Source organism: Ochotona princeps, chromosome 9 (assembly GCF_030435755.1).
Source record: "Ochotona princeps isolate mOchPri1 chromosome 9, mOchPri1.hap1, whole genome shotgun sequence".
In the NCBI taxonomy this organism is placed as follows: Eukaryota; Metazoa; Chordata; class Mammalia; order Lagomorpha; family Ochotonidae; genus Ochotona; species Ochotona princeps.
In genome coordinates, this window is record NC_080840.1 from 34,130,816 (window position 1) to 34,153,296 (window position 22,481).

At 43.3% G+C, this 22,481-nt stretch overlaps 1 protein-coding gene across 1 annotated transcript in view; it reads left to right on the plus strand.

The window, feature by feature from the left end:
- The window catches only part of NIPAL2 (NIPA like domain containing 2), an 87,941-nt gene that overhangs the window by 53,830 nt on the left and 11,630 nt on the right, over window positions 1-22,481 (plus strand). The window contains exons 5-6 of the mRNA XM_004580626.2: window positions 11,213-11,334; window positions 19,002-19,098. Coding sequence (XP_004580683.2) covers window positions 11,213-11,334; window positions 19,002-19,098 — 219 coding nt within the window. The remainder of the gene's footprint in view (window positions 1-11,212; window positions 11,335-19,001; window positions 19,099-22,481) is intronic.

Genomic DNA, 22,481 nt, shown 5'->3' on the forward strand with positions numbered 1-22,481 from the left:
CATGGCAAACAGGAGCCTCCTAGCTGTGAGGGAGATCTCCATTACACAGCAAAGCCAGCCTGGGTTCCTTATGACTTTTAGTTCCTGCTGGAAATATCATGGGTGAGAATTGTGGAGATTCCTGTTCACTTCTTGACAAAATCCTGTTCAAATTGCTGCTGACATATGATAATGAATACAGATACTTGAGGCACTTTCCATAAAACAAGCCTCCCCTTTTCCAGGGAGATCATATTTTTAGTACAGACTTCGAGCTCTCCCTGTGACATTCCTGTCCGTTTGTTGAGCCTTTGCTTTGCCTGCTCATGTTTCCCTCTGGCCTCACTGCTTGGAAGTGTTTTCGCTTTGTCTTTTCGTCCCTGGTTTGATCCTGCTGCTACAATGTTCAGACAACATTGTTGGATTTTTCATGGTTAGAATGTTTTTCTAAACACATTCATATGTGAACTGTATGTTTTCCAACGTGGGATTTTTTCCATACCCTTTTCTGTAGCTTGTGGTTTGTGGTATCATCCAAGGGAAGTTGTATGGAATCAAAAAGAAGAATGACCAAGGCCTGAAGTTAAATTAGATCCTGTGATAGGTTTTTTCAGTGATCAGATACTTTCTAAAAATTTTCACATCCTCCTAGCTGTCATCTGTCTTCTTTTGTAGTTCATGATTGGTTCATGATTAAAATCATCAAGGGCATTTAAAGCGTTAATACAAGTGGCTAGAATGGAGGCTTAGCTAATGATCTTGCATATTAATCATAAAGGGCTAATGAAGATAGTCTCTACTTCCAAATAACTTACAGTCCATGATAAAATACAGACATAAAAGATTTTAAAATTATGAATTAATTTGTAAGGCAAAGTAGCATGGAGCGGGAGCAGTAAAGAGAGAAAGGAAGATCTTTCATTCACTAGTTCAGTCCCCACATGTCCACAACAGCCAGGGCTGGGCCAGGCCAAGACCAGGACACCCACTGTGGTCTCCTGTGCGGCTGATGGTTGGGCCGTCAACCGCCACTGGCTTTCCTGGTGCGTTGCCAGAGAGCTATAATCAGGACTCAAACAAGTACTTCCATATGGAATGCGGGCTTAACCCACCGCATCACAGCAGAAGCCCCTATCAGTTTTACTTTGTTTTATTTAAGGTTTATTTATTTCATTGAAAAGCACATCAGCTTTACAGAGAGAAGGAGAGACAGAGAGAAAGAACTTTCATCTGCTGGTTCACTCCCCAAGTGGCTGCAACAGCTGGAGCTGAGCCAATCCAAAGCCAGGAGCCAGGAGCTTCTTCCAGGTCTCCCATACAGGTGCAAGGTCCCAAGACTTTGGGCTGTCCACTGCTTCTTTCCCAGGCCACAAGCAGGGAGTTGGATGGGAAGTGGAGGAACCGGGATATGAATCAGCACCCATATGAGATCTCGGCAAGTGCAAGGGGAGGATTTAATCTTTGAGTCATTGTGCCAGGGCCCCTATCAGTTTTGTTTTGTTTTGTTTTGTTTTGTTTTGTTTTGTTTTTTTAAGTAGAAGACAATATGTATCATGATGTCATGAATCTGAACCTCAACATTGCCGACATGTTGAGCCAGGTCATTCTTCACTGTGGGAGACTGTCTTGTGCTCCCTTCTGGCCTATACCTATTAGCTGCCTCCTGCACCCTCCACTGCAGATATGACCACCAAAAATGGCTCTGGACACTGCCAGATGTCCTCCAGAGAGGGTGGCCATATCCTCTGTAGATATAGGCCAGGCCCACAGAGGACTTTACAGAGAAGTGTTGGCACTGGTACCAGCAGGCCACTTTCTGCTTAATACTATGCTGCAACTGCTGCCTGTCAGGTTTAGAAATGAAGTGACTGAACGTCCCAACTATGGGAAGGGAAGAAGTAGAAATATTCGAGTGTGCAGGTGGTTCCGTCATGAACTTAGCCCAAGGTCAACTAAACATTATCAGAAGCAATCAGCTGTCTCTTGCGCATGCTTTGGCTTCTGCTACCCACCCTGTGGCTGACCTAGTATAATTTAACTTCTCACTTGGCTAAAAAATATGTAAGACTGTTTAAAGATCAAATGGAAAAATTCATATAAAGCTGTTCTGAGAAATGTAAAACTCTGGCATTATAATTGTAATAATTTGTATTATCGCCTTCACTTCTGAGAGATCCCCGTGGGGTAATAATAAAAATGCAAAATAATGAGTAATGCAAAATGCAAACATCCCCAGAAAAGCTTACAAATATTACTTCTAGTTAATTCTGGAAGCTGTTCATTAATTTTTCATATTTTTAATAACAACTAACATTTGGTAAACATTTACTCTGGCCAAAAATGATGCTTTGTTTTATATGAATCCTTTTATTTATATATAAAACAACCTACTCACAAAAGGAAAATAGGATACTTAGGTCAAATAATTCATCCAGGGTTAGACAGCTCATGAAATGATGAACTCTGATCAGACAGCTGTGTGATTTTCACCAATTTCCACTAAGTCCCAATGTCTTCATCTTAAAATGGATGGCAGGAATCCACCATTCCTGGGTGGCAGGAATACAATTATTTGAGTCATTGCCTGCTGCCTACATTAGCAGAAAACGAATCAGGAAGCAGGGCAGAGCTTTGAAGCCAGGCACTTGCGGTGGGACATGGGTGTCTGAACTGGGGTCTACTTTCTTTGCTAGTATACATACCCACTCCCTAAACTAATGTGCTTGCTTTTTTTTTTTCAGTAGGCTTTTTAAACTAAGCCTTATTTGTTTTACATTACAGTGCAAAGTGATCCATTTTTGAATCTAGTATCATAGGAATAAAAAGGATGCGACCACTTATTTTATCCCCTTTCCTCCAGTAAACAATCTTAGGGGATTGTCTTTATCTAAGACATAATCACCCACTTCGTAGTTCGGGGAGTCTGGGAGTGGACTTCGTCCCAGCTCTGTGCAGTAATGGGCTAAGTCATATGTGTTTGCTTTTGGCCTTGGTTACCAATGCCTTGAGAGAATTTAGCTCTTTCTGTTAAAAGTGAAAAAAAAAAGAAGGAATTTTATTTTTCTTTTCAGAGACTGAAACCAAGCAGGGAGAAGAATAGTGTAGTGGTATTTTTAAAGATTAACATATGAGCATGCTAAAAATTAAATTGTCAAAATGTGAAAAGGAAAATCATTTATTTTTTCCCTGCTTCGAGCAAATGAAAGTTTGTTTTTCCTGGTGGAACAAATGAAGATTTGGGGCCATGTGGAAACAGGCTGAACTAATTTATTGCCAAATGTTGCTCTGTGGCCATGAAACTTTTCACCACTAGTCTCAAAAGGATGACCTCACAAAAGCTATGTCTGAAGAGAATCGCCGGCTATTATTAACTCAGTGACAGGCTTTGGAGCCTGAGCCTCAGTAGATTAATGATTTTTAATTATCTTAATGATTATTTTTCCTTTAAAAAGCACCAGATTTCTCTCCTCTTCAATCAGCCAAAAACTATAGTATTTTCCCCGCTCTTCTTCATTAGTCATCAAAAGGACCAAACCTAATAGTCTATGAGATCCTTGTCGATTTAAGCCCAGATAGTGTCATCATAGAAATAAAAATTACAGTCAACTTCCAGAAACCAGTAGCATGATTGCTTCAAGTCACCTATAAAGGGTTTCACTGAATGGGGCCAAGGGAGAGTGGGTCAGGCGACTAACAGTGAAAGAGGCAGGCCTCTCCCGCAGTCCTGCCTACCTCTGCTCTCATCCACCAGGGGTCAGCTTAGTTTGCCTTCAGTGTCTCTGTACTCATGCAGGTTGTAAACCCTCCTCTTCTGGGGGAAACAGAGAAGTTGACTCTTTGGGTTTCAGAGCTGCCTTGCGTATAGGGCTGCTTGGATTCACTCCTTTGTTGAGACATCCCAATCTAAGGTTCCTGGAAGAGTTGGCTACCAAAACGCTGAAGAAGACAGCAGTTCTGTCAATGAGGCAGAATGAAGGGATTGAGTTTATTCTGTGACTTCTCCAGTTCTCGCAAGCACCCGCTGGACTCCCACACATCAGGACACACACTACAGCCAGCAAAGGCATCAGCCAGCAAATTTTGTTTGCAGTCAGGTTAGCTGAATATCAAAAGATTCTTAAGACCTCCAGGATTCAGGAAGGCAGGAAACAGGAGCTGGCGTGCAGCTGGGGAGTAGGGGACAAAATTCAGGATGATGTCAGGGGTTAGCTAAGCAGAAGAGTGGCCTAGAAGACATAGTGTCCACTGAGGAAGAATGAGATGGGTGGTTCTAGAAGCCGAGGCTGGCACATATGAGGCACCCAGCAGGGTAGTGAGCAGGTGCCTTAGAAGGAACCTTCTCTCCCAGCTACCACTTTCATAGGTGATCCTTGGTCCACAAGAGTCCACAGGTGATTGCCACAGAACCAGTCATGTCCTGCACGCACAGAGCCAGATGCAGTTCCGTGTTAAGTGTGAGTATTTCCCAAAGGATAAAATATTCCACAAGATATTTCTTTGGGCAATGTAAATACACAGATGTGTATAGAAAATGCAACAACCATATTTCCTTTAGGAAATCCACAGTAGACGCTAATGTCTTAGAAGCTCTGAGGTGAGAACTGCTTCAGGGAGCTTCACTCACCTCTTCCCAAGTATAAGCGGGGGCGCGGGGGTTTTCAGAAAGTTCATGGAAAGCACATGCTCTATTTTTTAATTCCACTTTTCCAGAGACTTTCTAAAGTTCCCTTGTATTTGACCTGGGACCATTGTTGGTGGAACCTATGTCTTACAAAACTGGTTACCCTGGAACCAGTTCAGAGATGCTCCTCTTACCAAACAAATAAACGGAACGACCCTGAGACCCAGATATTACCTAAGACCAGACAGGGGCCTCTGCACAAGCAAGCAATGTGAAACTTCACAGTGCATTCTGTACAACTCCTGGGTCACCACTCATGTACAGCTGTGATGGAGTACATTATCACCCCCTTTTCCATGGACTCATTTTCTGCACTTTCAATTAACCTGTGGCCACCTCCAGTTCAAAAATAATAAATAGAAAATTCCAGAAATAAGCAATTCACAAATTTTAATTGATCTATTACAGACTGTGGTTAGAATTGTCTATTTTTTTTTAGAAGATTTGTTGTATTTACTTGAAAGACAGTTACAGAGAGGAAGAGAAAGATCTTGCATTCTGTGGTTCACTCCCCCAAACAGCTACAACCAGGCCAACATTGGGAACCAGGAATTCCATCAGGGTCCCCCACATGGGTGGTCCTAGGTCATCTTCTGCTGTTTTCCCAGGCTCATTAGCAAGGAGCTAAATCAGAAACAGAGCAGCTGGGACTTGAACTGTCACTCACATGGTATGCTGGCATCACAGGTGGCTTAACTTGCTGAGCTGCAACACCAATCCCTGTTTTTAATTTCTTACTGTGCAAAATGTATAGACTATATTTTATCATAGGTTATATCTGTATATACATGTTTATATGAAAAAATACACAGCGTTTATAAATTGTGGGACCATCTACAGTTTCAGACATTCACTGAGGGATTTGGAACAAATCACTCAAGAAAGCAAGGTTGGTAAAGGGGGGCACCACGTGATCATTTTGCAAAGACTTGTTGTTAGGAGTGAATCAATTACATAGAAAGCATTTTGAATTGTTCTTGTAACTAGTAGCTATTATAGTCATTATCATCACATTTTAGTATGACACTGATCATAATATAATTCTCATGTCAGTCATGCTTGTCTATCAGATCAATCATTTAAAGATTATTACCTTAGAAAAGAGAGACAGGAAGGAAGGAGGGAGAGAGAAGGGAGGGAGGAAAGAAAGGAGGGAAGGAAGGAGGGAAGGAAGAAAGAGTACCCTCTCCTGGCATATGCCTTGCTGATGTATCTGCTATATCTACCGTAAAAAGCAGGCCTTAGCTTGTTGATCTGTTTTGCATAAAACATCTATGGGAAGAGATTTCATTAACATCTGTGCATAGCACCAAACTGAATCTGCATGTCTCAGCAACTCATTGTCACCTTTCAAGTGACCGGTGCCATATCTCCTGGGAAAGTGTATTCACTGTAGGTTTGGGCAGGAGGGTGGAGGGTGAGTCCACACACTCCTGAATCACAGGTGCCTCCAGCCACCTGACCCAGACTCCTACGAACACTGCCCAACAGTTGCCCGGGGCCCTCCACTTCCAGCTTTTGTATTTTATGTACCTGTTTTTTTATATATATATTTTTTTATTAATTATTTTGCATTATATGACAGTTTCATAGGCTCTGGGAATCCCCCCACCCCTCCCCCTCCCCTCCCCCCTGGTGGATTCCTCCACCTTGATGCAGTATTACAGTTCAAATTCAATCAAGATTCTTTCCTTGCAAACATATACCAAGCATAGAGTCCAGCTACTTATTGTCCAGATGGGTTGAACAGTTTCTTGGGGAGACCATTTCTGGTCTGAAGTTAGAGTTGGTAGAATATCATCACAGTCAATTAAGAGTCCCAATATAACATCAACAGCAATTTGCAATATTATGGAATTGACATGGTTTTGAGAAACCAGTATGTTAAAAAAAAAAAAAAAAATACGAGCAACAAGGACTATATCCCAACTGCCAAGGAGGCCACAGGGAATTGGATGCCCTCGGAGGCCGAGTACTCTGAGGTCACCCACCCCCAACCAGAGCTTCCGCAGGGGATGGAAGAAGTCCAAACACTACCGTGCAGAAACCAACATCATCAGAAAGACAACCAGAAGCCCTGAGCAGTCCGCAGACACAGAAGAACAATAAATGTCCTTCGGGACCAGGGAGGAGAGCTTTCTCTGGTCCAAGCCTGGCTCCACCTCTGGACCCCTGCCCTCCCTCACAATGACCATCAGGATCGCTCCGAAAACCCCTCATAGCAAACAAACAATCATACAAACTAAAAAAAACCTAAAATAAATAGACAAACAACAGAAAGTAGAGCTTGAAATCTGACAGGGAAGAGCTGGCATGGATTGGCTCATGCCTTGCTGGGTGGGACACAAAGATTAGTTACTCCTCACCATGGTGTTGAGGATTTTCCTGCACACCCCCCCCCAAAAAAAATGTTCTGCACCTTAAATGTTGACAAATATCTTGTTAGAGTTACAAGCCAGTCTAGATTATCTTAAAATCTGCCAAGATCAGCAAAATTATACTTCAACACAACAAATGGCTAAATACTAAAATGAAATAGACACGAGACAGCTGAATGGTACCTTATAGCCATTTTAAGGTATATAGCAGCCGGTCCTGTATATAAACTAAAATTGAAATGTCAATGAGCTAATCATAGGTTATGGTTTATGTACCTGTTTTTGAGGTTAGCTGAGGATTGCAAGCAGAGGAGGACTGCGGTTGCTTCTTTGTTAATTTAGGTCACTTCCTTCCTCTGTAGCCATCAAGACCAATGGGGACAAGTCTTCACTGTGTGGTCAGAAGACACCAGCTGATTGTTTCTAGCCCTTCCATTGTCCAGCTGGATTGTTGCCTGCTTATAGACATCTGCAGTGGTGGTCCCTGGTCACCCTCGAGCTATGACAGTAGACATAATCATTTTGGATGGATTTTTTAAAAAACATTTATCCATTGTTATTGGAAAGGCAGGTCTACAGAGATAAGGAGATACGGAGAGATCTTCTGTCCCCTGGCTCACTTCCCAAGTGGTCACAATGGCCAGAGTTGAACCAATCAAGAGCTAGGAGCCCTGTCTGAATCTCCCATGTGGGTGCAGGATCCCAAGGTTTTGGGCCATACTTTACTGCTTTCCCAGGTCACAAGCAGGGAACTGGAAGAGAGATGAAGCGGCTGGGATATAAACCAGCATCCACATGGGATCCCAGGCTCATGCAAGGCAAGGACTTAGCCTCTGAGCCATCACACTGGGCTCTTGGATGGATTTTTAGCCTTAGCTCCAACAGCCTTTGACTCACAGCAGGTGCTCCCTTTCGTGAGAGAGGTCCACAGCCTGGCCTCCTTCCAAGTGGGTTTTCAGCTTCTTCAGCTCTCCAGGCAGAGTCAGATGGGGATGAAGTGATGTGATGACTTAATTCATGCCTAGATATGGGCACATCGAGACACAGCAGGGTAAATACATTGCCTGAGATCTTCCAGCTATCAAGAGTAACAAAATCAGCATTACACAGGGGCTGTTTCTCTCAGGTTGAATGTGCAGGCTTCCGTCTTGACCTCAGGTGGCCGTTTCCTTGCACGTGCAGCTTGTCCACACTGCCACCACTTCCTCTTGGATCGTGCATCATGCATGTCCCAATTATTTCTCAGGGGAAATGAGAGCAGAAGGTAATCTAGCAAGTTTTCCAAGCCAGAAATCTGTGTCTTTCAGGAGGAGAGATATTTGTGATTTCACTGAAATAAAAATAGCAGGAACTGACATTTCATGCCACTTTTAGAAAAGGTGGGACAAAAATAAATTTTAAGGACATTTATTTGAAGAAGTGCAAATGACTGTCTTCAACACTTGCAGATGCTTTTGGAAAATACACACATGACTCATAAAGGAGACAGCAAATCACTGTTAAAAATATAAATAACATGAAATAAACACGCAGGCAAGGGGTAGCAGTTACCTGAAACTGACCTGATCATTTTCAAAGGTAGCTGAAGGTAAAATTATTAAGAAGAAAGAATGCATGTAGCTGTATTGAATTATTTATTAGACTCAAAATTATGTTAGGCACAAATTAAAGGTTTTATAAAAGCATACTTGCAAAATCATCTGCCTTTTTACCGGATTTTATCATAGAAATGCACTGAGAATGTTTGGTGATAATGACAGCCGCAGAAGGCTGGTGTGGAAGCAGCTTTGAATCGGGCAGCAGTGAATGTAAAGAGGCTGGCTTCCATCTAATGCAATACTATGCAAACTTGACAAGAGTGAGGCCACCCTACCTTCTTGTCCTCCAGGATAGAATAACAGCAAGACACAGGAAGTAGTACAGCATATGCTATCATATGGGGTAAACCAGCAAAATTCAGGACAGACATTGGGCATAGTGGTTACAAGGTTGCTTGGGACCTACTTCCTCGATCAGACTACCTGGGTCCAAGCCCAGCTCTGCTTGGCTGTGATGTGTACCTGGGAGGCAGCAGGTGATGCCCAAGTGATTGGATCACATCACCTACGTGGGGGAGACTTGACTGAGTTCCCAGCTTCTGGTTTCAGCTGGCCCAGACAGGCATTTGGGGAAGCTAGCAGTTGGAGATTTCTCTACCTATCTACCTCTTATTAAAAGTTTAAAAAAAGAAAAGAAAAGAAACTCATGCATGCTTACATCCACACATGGTACACTGTCACTGAGAAGAAAATCTCAGGAACTAATGTCGCAGTTGAGGAGAATGAATGGGTCGCCAGGGTGTGTGGCACCTTTCCGCTGATCATCCTACGTAGCTTTGGAATTTGTATCACATCTGTGTGTCACCTGTTCAAAATGAGATTAAAATCTGAGAAAGTTCATCAACAGTAGCCATTTCCCCCTAAGGGAAAGAAATAGAATATCTGAGAAGCCAAATACAGTTAGGAAATCTGGCTTTCACAAAGGGCACGGTTTGAAGTCAGTAAGACTTTAATGTATATTCAGTGGATATATGCTACTTCATTTTATGAAGTTTAGGAAACTGATTTTTTAAAATGCCCTCCTTACTAGGAAACTAACTTTTTTAGAAAAGGATTTAATTATTCAAAAGGCAGAGTTACAGAGAGGGAGCAGGAAGGAAGGAAGAGAGAGAGAGATTTCCAGTCTGCTGGTTGACTCCTTACATGGCCACAGTGCCTGGGGCCAGACCAGGCTTTGCAGCCAGGAACCAGAAACTCTATCCTGGTTTCCTATGTGGGTGCATGGATCCAAATTCTTGGGCCATCTTCTGCTGCTTTCCCAATCACATTAGCAGGAAGCTGGATCAGAAGTAGAGCAGCTGGGACTTGAACTGACACTCACATGGAATGCCTACATTGCAGACAGTGGCTTTTGCCCTCGTGCCACAGTGATTCTGACTTCAGGACCTACTTTCAGAAGTTACCTTATATAATCTTTTTCCCCAAAGAAAGGAGAATTTTTCTCAAGTTCTTACTACAGTTTTTATGACTTTGCTTTTGTTACAATCTTTAATAATGTATGTTGTTTTTATTATATAAAATTCTCATTAGAGAAATATCTTTTAAATGGTTTATAGAATTACTGTCTTCATCCACAAAATATTTCAGGATGAAGTGTTAACAGTAGAGGAAACTTATGGAGACTTTAAAATACCCTGCAGAACTATGATCATGCTTGTGTGAAATGTCAAATGATGTTTGTTCCCAGAAGCCAGAGTTCAAAACTCAAGTCATTTGGTTCAAAGCAATAGAAGACGGGTGCCTTAAATTGTGTGACTGGACAAACCACTATTTCAGGTTGGGATCCTCACTGGCTGCAAATCATGTCCACAACAGCACTGGCCTTCATGGTGAACTGATTGACTTGTGTTGTCAAGTGCACTGTCTGAAACATGCCACCCACACCAGTTTTTCTGGGGTTTCCAATCATGTATAAATGAGCAGCCTTCAGCAGTGCTGGGAAGGACAGTCTTCCCTTCAGTCCTCCTTCCCTCCCGCTCCCAGTCCCAGCTTTGGACATCCAGATTCTGGAGTGGAGTAACTAAACTCTTACAGCAAAGTCAGTATTCACTCAGTTACTTCGGCTCCCAGAACTGTGGTACCTGGAAATATCCAACTCCGGAATGTCCAAGTGAACAGTCACCTTGGGATGTGCAGAGGCTCCAGAGAGAAGGGGCAGGCAGATCATCATGCCATGGTGATCACCCCTTGCTCTGGGCTCTGCAGTCTAGACCTGCATGGATCTTGAGCTGTCTGGCTCATTTGGCGGCAATCAACTTGGGTGTGGTCTCTCTGCAGGTGTGTTGTTCTGAGCTGTCCCATCTTTGGCTAAAACTCCCCGGAAAATACATGTATTTGTCTGCAACAACAGATAAAACTCAGGAGTTGGGGCCTGCCCAACCCTTCCCTTGCCTTCTTTGAAGGTGATTGAAGTCCACGTGAACTGATGATTCGAGCGAGGGGTGGCTGATGTGTTCACAGGGAAGGACTATTGGTTCTTGAACAAGCAATGCCTAGACTCTCATTAATGTTCGCATCAGCAAAAAGCTTTCAGTGTCTCTTTTCAATTTAATTTGTCTTTTCTGTTTTATTTAAAGGGATGACACTGGCATTTGCAGGAACATATTTATTGGTGAACTTTGCTCCGAATATAACTCAGGCCATTTCAGCGAGAACAGTCCAGTATTTCTTTGTCGGCTGGCAATTCCTGATCTATGTGGTAAGAATTCTAAACATTTTACTACCCCTGCAGCTATAGTCTCTAGATTCTATATATGCAGATGGCAGAAAACTGATATCATCTTTTCAGCACTGATGACTTATTACAATGTAGATATATTGGACCAACACCAAAGTATTTGAAACACTAAGTTAGCCATGGAAATGCAAGAGTTTTTGAAGTACTAAGTTAGCATCTTCAAAGGACTTTTCTTTGAGATCAATGCAGCTGATTTTCTGAGGGATGCAGACCACAGTAGCACAATAGGGAGACATGTTATAAAAGAATAAAATACTCTGCTTTAGACATTGGAAACCATTAACTGAGATTGTTTGATACAGTACCTGTATCTGGTGCATAAAAGGGGAGAACATGATCAAAAACAATTGGTAGATAACTTGGCCACGGAAGTCCATTTAGATGGAAAAATAAGAATATTCTAGGAAGGGCAGATCGTAAGAGGAAACTTGGCATAGTCTAGCTGAACATTTAGCCAAAAACTATGTTGGTAAAAAAAAAAAAAAGTTCAAAGACTAGAGCACACATTTTTGAGATCTGTTGAGTCTGTGTGACAAGAACTCTTAACTCTTACGTGGAATTCTGACTGGTGGAGTACACATGTCTTCAGGTCTTCCCCCATTCCAGTTCCCCATACCTTACTCTACCAAGATAGTCAGGTTTCTGTGCTGTTGTTGCTGTTGTCTTAAATTTCTTGTACCCTACACACTCTTTAATAAACTGTTCTCTATCTGTTTCCAGCCTGTCCACTTTTCTCACCTTCCCTTCACTCCTCACTTAGCACATAGGAGCCAGGAATGTCCAGCACATAAGGCCGCTCAAGGCCCTGTAGAATCTCTGGGTCTGGCCCCACCAAGGCAACCCCAGGAGGGATGTGAACTTCAGTAAGCCTAGCAGGCTAGTTTTGAAGTCGGCAATCTTATGTGGCCCACAAACAATGTTATAAATACCCATGTGGCCCTTGGCAGGAAAAAAAGGGTCCCACACCCCTGCCTGGATCGCTCCCCACAAGCTGATGAACAGGCTTATTTTTGTCAATCCTGTCCCTTCTTGGGCCTTGAGTGCATCCATGAACAGCCCATCACCTTCTCCCAGGCTTCCTCAGCATATCTGCTCCATTTTCCCACTTTCTTTATAATCCACACCGGAGTGTTGGTGAGCTTCTCCTCTCCTCCGCCAGCTCCTCGTGTCTGTTCATGCGCATGCTCCTCCACGGTCTTCTAAAGTGGCCACTGCTCATCCCACCATCATCCGCCTTCCACATGCAGCCCTGGCTCCACCGCCCCAACTTCTCCTGAACACCAGATCTGTGTTCTCATCCATCCACTTCATCCTCATCCCTGTTGGATAGGCCATGGGTTCCTCAAATGCAGCGTGCTAAAAACTGAACACAAGTTCTTCTCCGCTCAGCCTTTCTTCTCTCTTAGATTTTCTTTGTCAGCATCCAAGACCAGAAGCCTGTACTTTATGTCACTTGCTCCACACTCTTGTTCTGCCTCCCCACCCCCATCCTGTTGGATATTTTTTTAAGTCTCTTGAACTTGATCCCTCTGTCCTTTTTTTAAAGTTGGTTTAATAATTTAGAAGATGAAGTTAGAGAAGAGAGACACAAAGAGAGAGAAATCGTCTATGTGCTGGTTCACTCCCCAAATGGTTGTGACTGCCAAAGCTGAGCTCTTCCAAAGCCAAGAGCTTCCTCTGGTCTCCCACATGGGTGCAGGGACCCAAGCACTTGGGCCAAACTCTGCTTCCTTCCCAGGTGTATTAATAGGGACCTGGATCGAAAGTGGAGCTGCTGAGAATCAACCTGGTGCCTGTCTCCTATGGCCTTGGCTTCCATTCTCAGGGACTGTAGTTCTACCCTTGCTTTGTCATGTCCTTCTTTCCTTTCCCCTGCCCTCCCTCAGCCTTGAAGATTGGGCTTCCCCACTCATCCTTCCTCGGACCTGTCGTACTTTGTGCCACTCCTCGGCACATTTAGCTTCCCACTTGTCCACCAGGCTCTGTCCTTTAATTAGCACATCTTTCCTCAATCAATGACAAGCACCAGAGGGAATTTTAATCTCTGAGATTTACTTTTCTTATTTATGCTTTGTTGAATATTTCATGATAGTCCAGACTTGAAGTTCTACCAAGACATTACTAGTTTTTGCCTACAGGCAAAACAAGTTCTCATCCAGTAAGAAAAGAGTGACATAACCTGTGACCAGAAAATTGATAGCCTGAGTTGAGTCCTTTGGAGATTAAAGAGACATCAGGACTTATTTCCCAGAATAAACAGCATTGTTGGATGATGAGATGCCTTGTGCTGTGTTAACTCCAGAGAAAACATTTGAAAAGGACCATACTGCTTTTGAGTTAAACCTAGTATTGCCAAAAAAAAAAGGCCACAATTCTGAAATTATTTACATTTTGCCAGTTTGCAAAATCAACCCTTCAAGTCATTCATTTTCACTCATTCATTTAACTGAGTAGACAGCCAAGCTATAGAGAATTCCTGCAGCAGGGGTTTCAGAGCTCCTGCAGAGAGCCATAACGAGGAATATTTGAAAGTAAACGCCACAGACAAAGTGTACACAGTGCTAAGTGTTTATAAGGTAGCCTAGACTAAGCCTTTGAGAACGTCACTGGTGAATAGCACTGTTGGCGTTAGACTCTACAAGGAGTCATCTATATTGGAGATTACAAGGAGAGTAATCTCTATTGCACTCATTTGGAATTTAAACCATTATTTAATTTTACCTGTAAAGACTCATGGAGAGACCAATTAGATGCCAAAATCCTGAGCTGAAGTTTGGTTTCAATCTGTTCAACGTCTAAGTGATGAATATCTAATCCTCAGATGTGCCAATCTTCTGCTTTTTCCCACCAACTCTGATGACAAGGATGATTGTAACACTCATTAAGACTACTCTTTGATGCACCTATTTATGTATGATGCCAGGTATAACTCCAACATTTGAATTGCCTTTCAAGAGTAGTCAAATAACTTACCAAATGTACACAGGTATATAAAGGTGTTAGTAACATATATATTTCTCCCCACCCCCCAAAATAAAAATGATAAAATTGCAGTCGAGACTGGCTGCATGCTACCTTCTCTTCTATGTGAGCTGGACAAGAAGGGTGGTCTGTTTCACCTGTCAGACAGCCATGCTGCCAAAGCCCCACAGCTTCAAGGCTCTGGATCTGATGGGACGCTCTATTTCTGGCTAAGAAGCCCAGTGTCCGCTAGCTAGGGAGACACCAGACACTCTTGGCTCATGCATTGAAACAGCCTGTCTCAGCCACAGAAGACCAGTGCAATGTCCCCCTTTGAGAATACTCCCAAAAATGTATGGAAAGAGGGATTAAAAGATGAGTAAGTCTTTGTGCATGAGCATTTTTCAACTTTTGCATGTTGTTGTTTTTCTTCATAGCACACACTTCGCATGAACCCTGAAGATTCCTCCATATGCATAGATTTCAAAGGGTTTTTGCACCCCAGTGAACCTGTCTTCATTCCCTTTCTTTATGCTTTTTTTTTTTGTGGTGAAGGGACTAGCCGGGATCTCAAACCAGGCTGTCTTCCTCTGGGGACACATTACAGCCCCTGCACTATGCACCTATGCTGGGTAAAATTATCAAAGCTGACCACCAAAACACAAATCTTGGTCCAAACCTGGCCTTCAGGTTGGTGAGGGGTTGGTGAGGGCAGGGAGCAGTACTTGGCAGAGCTCAACTCTTTGGGCTGAAGAAGCCATGTGAGAAGTATTCATTTCAAGAAGGAACTTGGTGAGAAAAGATGAGATAAGCTTGGGTCAAATTGTGGCCCTGGAAGTGACACAACCAGCGCTAACATTTTGTGTCTCTATTCCACCTCATCCCATGTATTTCCAGTGCTCTTCTTTTTCTAAGATTTGTTTTCTTTTGTTTTGTACTTATTTCATTAGAAAGTCAGGTGCCTGGCGCGATGGCCTGGTGGCTAAAGTCCTCACCTTGAACACACCAGGATCCCATATGGGTGCCAGTTCTAATCCCAACAGCCTTGCTTCGCATCCAGCTCTCTGTTTGTGGCCTGGGAAAGCAGTCAAGGATGGCTCAAAGTCTTGGGATCCTGCACCTGCATGGGAGAGCTTGAGGAAGTTCCTGGCTTTGGCTTCGGATCAGTGCAGCACTGGCCGTTGCGATCATTTGGGGAGTGAATCATCAGACAGAAGATCTTCCTCCCTGTCTCTCCTCCTCTCTGTATATCTGACTTTTATTTTCTTTTTTAAAAGATTTTATTCATTTTTATTGCAAAGTCAGATATACAGAGAAGAGGAAAGACAGAGAGGAAGATCTTCTATCCGATGAATCACTCCGCAAGCAGCTGCAATGGCCAGAGCTGCGCCAATCTGAAGCCAGGAGCACAGAGCCTCTTCCGAGTCTCCTATGCGGGTGCAGGATCACAACGCCTTGGACCATCCTTGACTGCTTTCCCAGGCCACAATCAGGGAGCTGGATGGGAAGCAGGACGCTGGGATTAGAACCGGCGCCCATATAGGATCCCGGGGCGTTCAAGGCAAGGACTTTAGCCACTATGCTACCACGCTTGCCCCCAACGCTCTTTTCTACCACAGAAATCAGGCAGGTTGGTGTCTTTAAATCAGAGCACTAATTCACAACCAATGTTCTATTCTGTTCTCTTGGAAAGATGGCAGGTACCAAGACCTGAATGCAGTTGTTTTTGCCCCTGTTAATTCCTGCAATAAATCATCACAACATCAGTGGCTTGAAACAGCACTGATTTTACCATCCCTATTTTACCATTTTCAGTTTTGTAGGTCAGAAGTCCAACACGGGTCTTGCTGGAGCCCAGTTGAGGTGCTGGCAGGACTTTGCTCCTCCTGGAGTCTCCGGGGAGGAATCACTTTCCAAACCCCTGCCAGCTCTTGGAGGCCGCCAGCATTCCTTGGCACGGGTCTGTCTCACATTGCAGCTCTCTCCGACCGCAGCTGCGAAGGCTCTTGGGCCCAGTTGGGTCATCCGGGATCACCGCCCGGTCTCACGGTCCGTCATCTTCCTCGCAGCTGCTGAGTCCCTCTACCATGTGATGTCAAGTGGTCACAGGCTTTGGAGATCTAGGGGATGGACCCTAGTGGGGGGGGGGGTGTGCAGAGCAAGGAGCAGGAGGTAGACATTTAATCCTGCTGGGGTTCCATGTCCTCCCTGCCCTGTGAAAATGGAGACGTTACCCAGGTACCTGCCTCCACAAATGGTAGTCGGGACTCAGTGAAGTAAGCCAAGGAAAGCGCTCAAAGCCAAGCACAGCCTGCAGCAGAGATGTTGTCTCTGAACGTGAAGATAGCAGCAGTCAGGGCGGCAGCACCTGCCCAGTGCCAGGCACCCTGTAGCAATCCCAGCTTCCATGACTATCTGCAAATGCACTGCAATTGCGAGCCTGAAAAACAACACACGCAGTAAAAACTGAATCAGGCCTTCATGCCTGCGGTTTGAATATTTGATTCCAGGGTGCTGCATGACCTCTTGTCACCAAGACAGAAGCTCCAGGGCCACGGTCGTTCCGTGAATAAGCAGAATTCATGTTTTGTTTATTGGAAGCTACAAAGAACATGGCTGAAGAAAAAAAAAGTCATCTACAGGTTGTAGAACAGCTTCCTTCATTCCCCAGTGGACAGCCAGAGATGGGGATACCCAGTGTTTTCATAGTAGCTTTAGGAAAGGCAAAGAAATGGGACTTTTAATAGCTTGTGTAGACGATTCAATTAAATTAAAGTCCTGGAAAATAAGGCCTAAAGGAGAAGCGAACACAAGCAGTTTAATTTGCCTGGGGGTGGTGGGGAGGAGATTAAGAATGATTTAATCTTCTATATTTAAATGGAAAGAGGTTTTTTTTTTCTTTTAGTGAGGAAGATACGGTCCTCATTTAAAAATACCCTTTCCCATGCCCACAGAGGATTAAAGGAGAAAGCAAATCAACCAGCAAAATCTTGAATTGAAACAGATTTCAGCTAATTTGCAGAGGGTTCTGTGTTTCATATGCAGTCCTGGAAAGAGTGAAGTCCCAAAAACTCCAAGGATTAAAAAAACTAGCTGTGACACTTAACGACTTGTCTGTGTCAGAAAAGCAAACACTGATTTTCATTATGTCAGTCCAGAGATACCATCTCTTGAAAAAATGCTAAAAAGAGCTTAACTTCAGGCTTTGATAAGGGCTGTAGCAAATGTTTAAAATATTAAACTTTAGAAATTAAAATCACACTAGAGTTTTCTTAAGGATGCGAGAACTAACGGTTTTCAATCAATCAACATCTATTCAACACTCAATTTATTAGACAATCAGGTCTTTTTTGGGCAAATTGCTCCTAATAAATTTTAGGTGTAATTTACTCATTTGTTCCTACATACTGACCGAGCAGCTATGCCTCAGGAGCTGCAGGTAGAGCAGCCCCCAGAGCAGGCAAGGCCCCTGTTGCCACAGAAACCTGGCATTCTGTTGCCAGAGAGAGACCAAAAACGCCTGGGGGATGTGATAGGATGGCTGGTGACTTTTTCAGAGCAGTTAGGGAGGGCCTCCCAGAAGAGGTGACATTCTGAATGACTAGAAACTTTTATGCAAAGGCCAGTGGCTAAGCCACCCCCAGCACAGGGAAAAGCTGGTGCAAAAATCCATAAGCAGGAGCAGACTACAGAGACTGAAAAGGGGGAAAAGGAAGAGACCTTTGTGGCTGGTGGATCAAGGAGCAAGTGGCCCGCAGTCGCGTCAGCTGCAGCTTTGTAATCCGACAGGAAATTTGGATTTTCTTTTCAGTGGACTAGGACACCACTGGGCAATGATACAAAGGAGTGACTGGATCGAGTTTATGTCGTTACCCCCCCCCCATCACCTAGAATGAATCCCCTAGCCATCGGGCAGAGTGGAAGAAAGCAAGCAGGCATGACTCCACCTCTGTAAAGTCTGAGTATGCAAAGCTGAGTAGGGTTCTGCTGGGAGATATGCCAAGCCATGACAAACTATAAAGAAGTGGGGAGGGAGTAGCCTCAAAATGCAGGATAGTGGTTCCTGAGGGAGGCAGAAGAGGAGGTGAGCACAGTGAGATTTCCAAGGTCGTGCGGATTGAGTGCTCACCCCTTTACTGTCGGTGCCTTAACGTTTGTGGACTATTTCATGGTGCAGATTGTGCTTTGAGGTGGCTGCTCTGGCTCCCGGATGGCTGACCCGTTGGAAGGCAAGAGTAAAACTGGAGACAAACTGAAAGCTTATTGCAATAGTGCAGAGAGGAGGAGTGGCTAGTTTGGGCCAAGGAAGAATTCTGATGATGACACTAAGGGGTAGACACCCAGTGGGCCAGTTTGCAGAGTGGCTGTGGATATCGGAGGTACCATCTGGGGAACCAGGGTTCAGCACTGCCCATGTTAGCTGGCTGTGCCCATGAGCCATGGACAGGGAAACATCTGGTAGACCGTTGGGGCCCGTCGGGCCTGGAGATCTGTGTCAGAGCTGTGGGTCTGGATCAGTGTGGCTGATTTATTGGCCTTCTGTGTTAGGAGCTTCCATCATTCTCTGCTCTCACGTGAGAGCCGTTACAGAATCCAAAAGAGAAACGTGCCACTCTGCACACTTCGTGTAGAACCACTTAACTCTTGTTCATCCTTTTCCCTTCTAGATTTTAGAGATACTACTTTTCTGCATTCTCCTATACTTCCATAAAAGAAGAGGGATGAAGCATATGGCGATCCTGTTAACTCTGGTGGCACTGCTAGGTAACAATGTGCTTCGCTTCTTTGTCTCTTATCCATTTGTGCTGTCAGCAATGAGGAAAACACCTAAGCATGCTGTTCCTTTCTTGCTGTTCCTAGTTTTTAGTTCTGATCAATGGGTCGAGGCCGAGCCTAAACAGTACAAATTATATTTTACATGCCCACGATTGTGGTTGAGCTATTTGTAATTATTTTCAAAATGTACATAAGAATTTCTGCTTTTTGGTATCAATTTCCCTGAAACTCTGTGGATATTTTTCTTAATAAATGAATACAACTGGGCATTTGTATCTTTGGGTTCCAAACGAAAGACTCAACCAAACAGAGATCAAACATATTCAGGGCAAAAAAAAAATTGGGAAGGTGGGGGTTGGAGGAAAAGTACAGACTTTTATATTGTCATTATTTCTCAAATAATTTACATGTTATTAGTAAGTAATATAATTTACATTTTATTTATAAGTAATCTAGAGATGGTTTAAATTAGCTGGGAGGATGTGAATAAGTTATATGCAAATACCATGCCATTTTATGTAAGATACATGAATTCACTGATTTTGGGGGCTACGGAGGGAGTGTGGGTCCTGGAATCACTCCCCTAGAGATGCTAGGGGATGATTGTAATTGAAAAATATTAAAAGAGGAATAAATTAATGAACCCAACTGGAGCTTTTGTGCCAGGAGTTAGTTAACAGGACCTATTCCGTATCCTGTTTACATTGTTTAGAAAATCTTTAAAACATAGTTAATAAGAAACATAAATGTAAGCAGGGTGATTTCCTTCAATACTATATTTTTCTTTCATTCATTGTTTACCAGCCCATTTACATTTTTTCCCCCAGAGGCTCCTGGTAAAATGTGAGAACCGCTGGTAGGTAAACCCTGTGTGTATACTAACGCATCCTCTTTCTTTTCTCTCCTCCCCACACACCCAAACACCTGTTTACAGACTAACCCTGGGAAATCTGACCAGCCATCAGGAAATGCCATTCCTGGAATGTAGTGTGTGTGCTTCCTTTGCCTCTTCTTTTCCAATCAGATGCCCTCTACACCACGCGTGATTTTGTAGGCTGTGCTGGTACCACCTTCACGCAAGCCCAGGCCTGGCATTCCTCACTCAGCAGCTAGTTCTGTCCTTGGCACAGAAGATCTGTGTGATCACTGCCTACAGGCAACAAATGGACTCTTCGCCCTTTCAGGTGTGCTGTTGGCCAAGAGGTTGGAGAGAAAATGTCGTGCTTATTTCTTTTCGAATGATTAAAGCACACAGCTATTATACAGCAAAATATGAAAAATGACAAATCTTGAGATAGGAAAGATGGCAGAATGAAGACCAAGCATGCCAGCTCTGGGCATAAAGATCAATGGGATGAGCTCACCTCCGGGTATCGGAGAAACTCTCAGACTGATTTAGAAAATGATTCAGAGATTGTACCCAACCTGTTTGCCCTGGTGCAGATCCCTGGGTGTGACTGACATGGCTGTCACCTGGCCTCCTGTGTCCCCGCTCCACCATGATGAGCTACTGCGTGTGAGTCATGGGGTTCTCTTGCGGTGGCACTAGGGCTGGCACCTTGTCTGCTGGGCTCTTACTGCTGGTGAAGTGTTTAGACTGTACATGCGGGTACTTCAACAATTTTGTGAAAATGAAATTAAAGCTATCAGTTTATTTTGGTGCCCCAAAACCCTGCTTTTAGTGCAAGGTTTCTTTTTCATAATAGAAAGTCTGTAATATGCAAAAAGCTGTGCATGGATTTCACATACTTGGACACCAAAATACAATTTTAGTTCCATTTTTTTCACCAACATCTTGATGTGCCTTTGTCTATTAATTTCAATTAAAACAAGGTAACTCAAGTTGAAACTAGAAGAAATCAGAGAATCAAGCAAAAACTCAAGGCAGAAAATCATTTTAAAAAGGGTAATTTTATCTTGATAAAAGTGTCTAGCCCACAAAAAACATCATATTTAATATGGAATGGAAATCTGCAGAAAATGCAAAATTGCATTAACAGAAATATAGGGAGATTAGGAGGCCTTTCAAGGAAAATAAGTTGACATGAAAATATGTTAGGGTAGAATATCTAAATAACTTAATTTTGATCTGGTAGCTCTACTATTGCGTAGCATTTACTAAAACTCATTATGGAGTTCACCTCAAAGAAATCCATAGGAAATTCCAGAAAGCTGGAAAAGCCCAGTCCACATTCTGGGCTCACAGTTATCTAGAAAGAGAATAAGAACACAAACAGATGTGAGTGCAAGCTACCCCCCTGGAAATGTGATGTCAGAATGATCAGGAAGATGCTGAGTGTTAACACCTATGGTGTATGACTCAATGCTGCCGTCAGAAGAAATGAAACACTCCAGAGGAAACCAAAGCAAAAAGGAACAATGTATAAGGATAAAGGTAAAATTAGCAAAACCATGGAAAAGCAGTGAAGAATAAATAAACACAAGAATCAGTTACTAAAACACAACCAGCAAAATAAATTCTCCATCGGGAAATTTAAAAAGGAAAAACGACCAATACCCCAAAATAAAAATGAAATATAGATAGATACATAGATGTCTAGATGTGTGTGTCTACCCACACATAAAATAATTAGATCCTAGGGGACTTTAAGAAATTTGTAGAAAGTGAGAGTTTTAATTTTTAGTGCGAAAATGTGGAAATCCTTGCCTAATTTTTTCATAATACGTATTATCCACGAACTTATCAAAGACATCTTTTATAAATAAATTGCTTATTTAAAAAAAAAAAGAAAGCAATTGTGAAAGAAGCGAAGACACAGCTAGAAAGTTACGTTATGTGAGAAAGAGCCAGGCCCATTTAGACAATTTCCAACATGGTGTCTTCAGACCTTCAGGGAAGGAAGGTAGTGTCCCGAATTTGTTGAAATGATCTAAAGACACAAGAAAATGCTTTTTAACATAATCAAATATAATGGTCCCAAATCTGAAAAAGATAGTGCAGAAAAAGGGTACCAGGAACCAATTTCCCTACCAAATATGAATTGAAAACTATTTAGAATTTCAGGTAAAATGGAAAGAGTAGCATACAACTTTGAACTTAGCTTCGTTGTGATTAAAAACACTCCTGGGGGGCCCGGCAGTGTGGCCTACCGGCTAAAGTCCTCGCCTTGAACGCCCCGGGATCCCATATGGGCGCTGGTTCTAATCCCAGCAGCTCCACTTCCCATCCAGCTCCCTGCTTGTGGCCTGGGAAAGCAGTTGAGGACAGCCCAAAGCTTTGGGACCCTGCACCCGCATGGGAGACCTGGAAGAGGTTCTTGGTTCCCGGCTTCGGATCGGCGTGCACCGGCCTGTTGCGGCTCACTTGGGGAGTGAATCATCGGATGGAAGATCTTCTTCTCTGTCTCTCC